The sequence below is a fragment of the Ylistrum balloti genome, unplaced genomic scaffold, assembly GCF_031769215.1.
Source record: "Ylistrum balloti isolate Yb309-2 unplaced genomic scaffold, AGI_CSIRO_Ybal_v1 Utg370156, whole genome shotgun sequence".
Classification (NCBI taxonomy): Eukaryota; Metazoa; Mollusca; class Bivalvia; order Pectinida; family Pectinidae; genus Ylistrum; species Ylistrum balloti.
The window spans coordinates 593,420-600,295 of record NW_026782154.1 but is presented as its reverse complement, the minus strand read 5'-3'; the positions used below and the strand labels follow the sequence as shown (position 1 = coordinate 600,295).

The 6,876-nt window shown below is 37.4% G+C and overlaps 1 protein-coding gene across 1 annotated transcript; it reads left to right on the top strand.

Moving 5' to 3' along the window:
- The first annotated feature begins 1,837 nt into the window (after positions 1-1,837).
- Positions 1,838-2,674, top strand: LOC132550892 (ribosome-binding protein 1-like). Its single transcript, XM_060214990.1, has one exon. The coding sequence runs from the start codon at positions 1,838-1,840 to the stop codon at positions 2,672-2,674; it is 837 nt and encodes a 278-aa protein (XP_060070973.1).
- Positions 2,675-6,876: the final 4,202 nt, after the last annotated feature.

Sequence of the window (6,876 nt, the reverse complement as noted above, 5' to 3'; positions counted from 1 at the left end):
CATATGTCATCAGTATAAGTTTAATAATGCATTTCAATTCTTCGAATAGTCTTGTTTATCTAAGGTTACCTTTAGCCGTTCATTTTAAACAATAACGTGCGCATGACGTCACGAAGTTCACCCCATACAAAGACTGCGTCCTTATATTGCACGCGTTGGGTAAATATCCAATCATACCTATGGCTGACATTAAAGCATGATAGCAAATGATAAAAGTGGTTTATTGTTATCAACGCCAGACTCAGTGGCACAGCACTACATTCCCCTTAATGAAAAGTCCGGAGGCGTTCCACATGTCCAGACAGATACGTAAACACAGATATTCCCTCCCTGACGTCGTAAACACATTCGGAACTGTAATTACCAAAGTTCTCTTTGCTTAAAACATAGAGGGGGTCGTTTGTTCATTTCATGCTCATTAATTATTTTAAGAATACATTTTATTTTAATCAAGGTATATCAGTTAGTGGCAACTAACACTGTACGATGAAAACGATTAAATCTAACGAAGACAATTAGACACGATAACTTACGATATAAAAGTCATTAAAGCTTATCCCGGATTGTAAATAACTACCAATACCAATAAACAGTAGTCAGTCGTGTGATATGGACTCTTGTTTCACATTTCCGAAGTCGCCGTTTTCTTTTTTTCAATTAGAATTTAGCCATAATCGATAGCGAAATTGAGGTGAACGAGTAGGTATTCTCTGTACTTCCGGTCAGGCTTACGCGTTTCCGGTAGAGGTGAGGCGTTCGTTTGGTATACTACGTGACACGCACGTCTGGGTTGTACTTGTCTTGAGGCTGAAGTACAATGTACCAGAAAATGTTTCTGTTCTTCATCCTTTAGTAGGTTTATAACACTGGTGATGAATTTATTTTAGAGCTACAAATTTATATTTTGTTGTGTACACTAATCTGCTTATACCTGTAATGAATTACTGAATAACGTAATTATAAAAAAGAAACACAACAAAAGAAAAAAGAAATGTCATACAAAAGACCAAAGACCGATCTGGATCGGTCAAAATAGTTTTGGTAACACGTCATTACAATTACAGTGATTAGGTTACCAATAGTTAGTCCTACAGAAATACATTCATAATAACGAGAGCCGCCACAAATTTATATACTCCCAGAAAAAAAAGAATACATCTCTCTGAACAAGTCTTCACATTCCTTTATATTTCATCTTCAACCAATACTAGACTAAAAATTACAAAATGTATTGACTTATTGACTAGTGCACCTCCCGTTCGAATTTTCATTCAATCACTTTGATTTTTCCTCAGTCGCCTCCTGTGCCTCTAGATTCCTCAATGGAAGAAGCGGCTGTATGGCTCAGTGTAATCTATTCGTCGAAGAGAATGAGGCTTTGAATATACAGCACACTAGTTAATTTCACGTTTTAATTTCTTATTTATTGTATCATGTTTTGTTTGCATTTTTGTAAATGTTGTTGTCAAAGACTTTTTGTCCGCACTGTAAAAACCGTGACTGTGTCACGAAGGTAAGCACTGACATTGCCTTACAAATTTGTATTGCATATATTTTTAATACGTTTTATTGTAAAATAGAACTTTGTGTAAAAGTAGTAAAATCATTTTATAAACAATTATGAGAACTCGTAGACTTGATGGCAATAATGAAAAGGTCCTAAAACTCCATTTCATTATTGCCAAGAACATTTGTATTGATAGCGTGGGACAAATTCCCTTATCATCTAAAAGGAAACATCAAAGGTTACAGAGTATCCCAGGCTACAGGGCGGTTAGACATTCCACAGCTTCACCAATAATACTTAAATGGCCAGAACAACAGACACGAGGGTGGTATGGTACAGAACGGTAGACACGGGGATGATATGGAACAGAATGGCAGGCACGAGGATGGTATAGTACAGAACGGCAGACATGGGGATGGTATAGTACAGAACGGCAGACACGGGGATGGTATAGTAAAGAACGGCAGACAAAGGGATGGTATGGTACAGAGTGGCAGACACGGGGATGGTACAGTACAGAATGGCAGACACGAGGATGGTATAGTACAGAACGGCAGACACGGGGATGGTATAGTACATAACGGCAGACACGGGGATGGTATAGTACATAACGGCAGACACGGGGATGGTATAGTAAAGAACGGCAGACAAAGGGATGGTATGGTACAGAGTGGCAGATACGGGGATGGTACAGTACAGAATGGCAGACACGAGGATGATATAGTACAGAACGGCAGACACGGGGATGGTATAGTACATAACGGCAGACACGGGGATGGTATGATACAGAACGGCAAAAACGGGGATGGTATGATACAGAACGGCAGACACGGGGATGGTATGATAAAGAATGGCAGACACGGGGATGGTATAGTACAGAATGGCAGACACGGGGATGGTATGATACAGAACGGCAGACACGGGGATGGTATGATACAGAACGGCAGACACGGGGATGGTATGATACAGAACGGCAGACACGGGGATGGTATGATACAGAACGGCAGACACGGGGATGGTATAGTACAGAATGGCAGACACGGGGATGGTATGATACAGAACGGCAGACACGGGGATGGTATAGTACAGAATGGCAGACACGGGGATGGTATGATACAGAACGGCAGACACGGGGATGGTATGGTACATAATGGCAGGTCGTGTTAATCCACTTTACGATACAAAAAGTATGAGATATTTTTATATTGGCCGTAAAACACAGGTAATATTATTTTGGCCGTTAAAAGCAGGTGTACTTTTGCAATAATATCTTCATTCCATAAAAATCTCAGAAAGTTTTAATTTTGACCCAAGAATCGTGAAAATCAATGACAAATCTCTGTACTGATTTCGAAATAGTAACTTTGAATCACCATCTGATTAAACGTCTGTAGAGAGTAAGCATTAGTCAAAGAAAACTCGAGAAATGATCACGTGCACGTGCAAATCGAGCCAACAGAAATTAAGAGAGAGATCTCGACGATAATATAATTGAGGAGTGTATGCTTCCTCAAATCAAATATCTAAATACGATTTCCAAAACATAAGATGAAAAGGAAATGTTCCAATCTATTAGGAACATAAAGATACATTTAACTTAAGTAGGATTGATTAGATAACGAAACAGGAGCAATACACAGGTAAACACATGAATAATTAAAACAAACACTTCCTAGCATCAATAGAACTGACCCTTAAAGTACATGTAAACTGGTACATACAGTGTCCATTCTACAAACAAATGAAAACTCTGTGGATTCTTAGAACAGAATATCTACTTATATCGTGTTTGGCACAGTTCGGACAACCTATGTCCTAGAATGTGACAATGGTGAAGTCTACCTGGCTGTGAAAACAGGTACCTTGACGTGCCGAGTATTACCGGGTATAAAATGTACAATGAATGTCAATCGGCTCCAGTCGATTGGACAATGCCAGGCAACGGGCAGAGTCACGGAGATGAAAAACCATTATCATCATTATCAAACTATCAGAAACAGTCTGTCCTAGATCCGGACACTTCGAGTATTCAAGTCGCGAGACGATATCATACGAAAAAAGGACATCCAAAAGAAAAAAAGAATAGCTTCGGAAAAGGGAGCTCTAGAATATATCCCAATGCCTCGAGTTTATGTTACTTAAGGTCCGGAATACCGGGAAGTAATGGCGCGAAAGACCGGCGTCCTATCTGCAAATAGGAATTGCAGAAAAAAATCATCATTTTTGCCTATATAATAATTTAACACCAGAGGGAATTGTAAAACGAACGTAATTGATATTATCAATGATTGTTAATATTCCTATTGTGGTGCCATAGGTTACGTTACGCTGGGCTATGAATTAGCTCCTTAGGGATTCGGAGATTGTGGAAAATGAGATATCACACCTAGGGATGAAGAGATTATCGTAGAAGACAGATTTGGCCATCAATAGCCACGTGACTAGTCATTTATTCTAACACAGCTCTGACAGTATCAATCCCACTAATCTTTTCTTCAGCACCTGGACTTCTCCTCGCAGCCTAAGACGGAACAAACAGAAATTTCCTAGCCACTGACCATCAATGTTGTAATAATTGTATATATCGAGATTTTTTTTATCTAAGCTCACGTAGAAATACAAACCAGACACTTAAACCACTTTCTGTTACGTAGTTTGGGTCTGGCTTTCCATACTATCGTCATATTGGTCGATTGTTTTACACTGACTTATTGTCGTGTCGAACCATTTGGTGAATATACACGTTTTATACCTTTAATACACAGCTATTATATTTCTATTACACACATTTCATTCGTTCATTACACAAATTCCATACTTTTGATACACAGTGTCATTAATTTAACACACGGGTTTTATATGTTTCATACATGTTTCATATTTTGGGTAAACATGTTTCATATTTTGAGTGTACACGTTTCATATTTTGAGTAAACACGTTTCATATTTTGAGTAAACATGTTTCATATTTTGAGTGTACACGTTTCATATTTTGAGTGTACACGTTTCATATTTTGAGTAAACACGTTTCATATTTTGAGTACAAACGTTTCCAGGGCTAGCTCTGGGTCAAAATTCAGTTTCGCAAAACCAATTTTTTTTTCTATAAGCGCGCGAACAGATTCCGGAACTCACCCTCACCCGACGAGCCCTTAATTTCCTCATATAATAAAAACACACATGCTAATTATATAATTACATTATTTATTCACTGTTTTAACAACAATACATCAAACATAACACAGTATATGGTAAAAGAGTTTATAAACATGGAATGATTACAGGCCTTCTGCATCTCGACAGTTTGCTGTTGTGTTGCCAAAGCAGCAGAGTGAGAGTTCTCATCTGTAAAATTGAAAATAAAATTTAGAATAGAATTGGACATTTGCAGAGAGATACAGGATTACATTGAACCTTATTTTACACCATCAAAGTATTATACTTATTACAGTAACTTCCTAAGTAATATATCTCTTAAAAACACTTCAGAGATAATAAAGACATAATCGTTAAACTAAAAGATTGAGTTTCTAATTCATGTGCCAAGCAGGCTGTAATGAGTAACTACATTGTACCATCCTTTAGGCTGTATAGTATTTCTGAATTACTTAATCTAAATTTACATAATTTTCTGTTCATAAATGATGAATAGTTGTATATACTGATCCTTTCTCATGCTTAACCAAGCACTTCTTCTTCATGATACTGCAGCCATCAGTGAAACTATTTCTAACTAATGCCTTGATACGTATGTCACAAAACATGAGCTTTTGCTCTGGGTCATATTTTAGCCATGGCCTGCCAATTTTCCAACTATCTAGAAACTTTCTTGAACTACTGCCCCTGTTAGTAACCTGATCAGGACTATCATTTTCCTTTTCAATAGATGGTGTCTTAAAACCAAATGATGATAATCTGGGTACTTTCCCATCCCTATCACTAAAGGGGAGTTTACGTTTTCCCATTTCATCTAACGATCTATCTCAGTGAAGGGCCAAATCTGATGTGACCAAAATATGTACAAAAATATAAAACAAAATCGGCAACATAGTGTAAAAACAAGGAAATTATATCTTGTGTTTCTTGCTATTTTGATTGTCGATCAACAAGGTTAAGAAGCCCATTTCGGGCCCTTTCAAATACACTAGTTTACTAAGTTATGTCTGCAGAAATCACAAACTCGTGCCCAATTAACAACATCGACACACCTTATGATCCACCTACCGTAAGCCAATTCCCGATAAAACAACATCTTTCCTTCAGCTAACTTACCTTATTGTTCACGGCAGAGGCTATCTCGGATTGAGACAATGGAGACATCATTGGATAATTGGCGATTTTCATTTCAGGCGTGTTGCTGTTTAGACAGGTAAACGTTGCTGTCAAAACACAAAAGAGTTCCGATAGCTGACCTTGCCCCAGCTGCGTGAGTCAGTCAACCGTGACCGTGTAGTACACAACGATGTCGGAGCAAAATTTACCTGTGTCACTCGTTACAAATAAGTTAAACGCCAGTGATTTTTCTCTATACAGTCATCGGTGACTGGAAATGGCTGTAATCGGCATTTTCGCCAATAGAAATTTGAAATCGCCAATCTCATTTCACTTTCGCCAATGGCGATCGCCAGCGCGAGCCCTGGTTTCATATTTTGAGTAAAAAACACGTTTCATATTTTGAGTAAAAACGTTTCATATTTTGAGTACAAACGTTTCATATTTTGAGTAAACGAGTTTCATATTTTGAGTAAACAAGTTTCATATTTTGAGTAAACACGTTTCATATTTTGAGTAAACACGTTTCATATTCTGAGTAAACACGTTTCATATTTTGAGTAAACACTTTTTATATTTTGAGTATACATGTTTCATATTTTGAGCACAAACGTTTCATATTTTCAATAGATGCGTTTTGTATTTTCACCATGAACTCTTCTGATATGATACCCAACTGTAACATGACGTCATGTATAGAGGATCTGGCACGTATATTTCGTTTGAAGATTTAAAGATTTGAATTTTCGAATTTTTATTTTCAGACAAGCTAAAGAATATTGGAAATGATATAAAGAATCTTCATTTCGTGACATACATTTTAATTGAAGAGGAAAAAAGAATGAAGATTTTCATTGCATGATCAACACAACTATGTCCACTAAGAAGTACACTAATTACCCCATAGGTCTAACGTTTCCCTGGAGGCTGGCACAGGTAATACACAGAGTGCTTGCTAAGACGCAGAGTAACCGACCAAATGTAGGAAACTTACATATTAAAAAACTGTTAACAATCGGATTCTACTGTCAACATGTTTTTTTTTATAAACAGCAAAAATAAATATTTCTTTAGTCCGTGTGATCTGCAGCTATGTC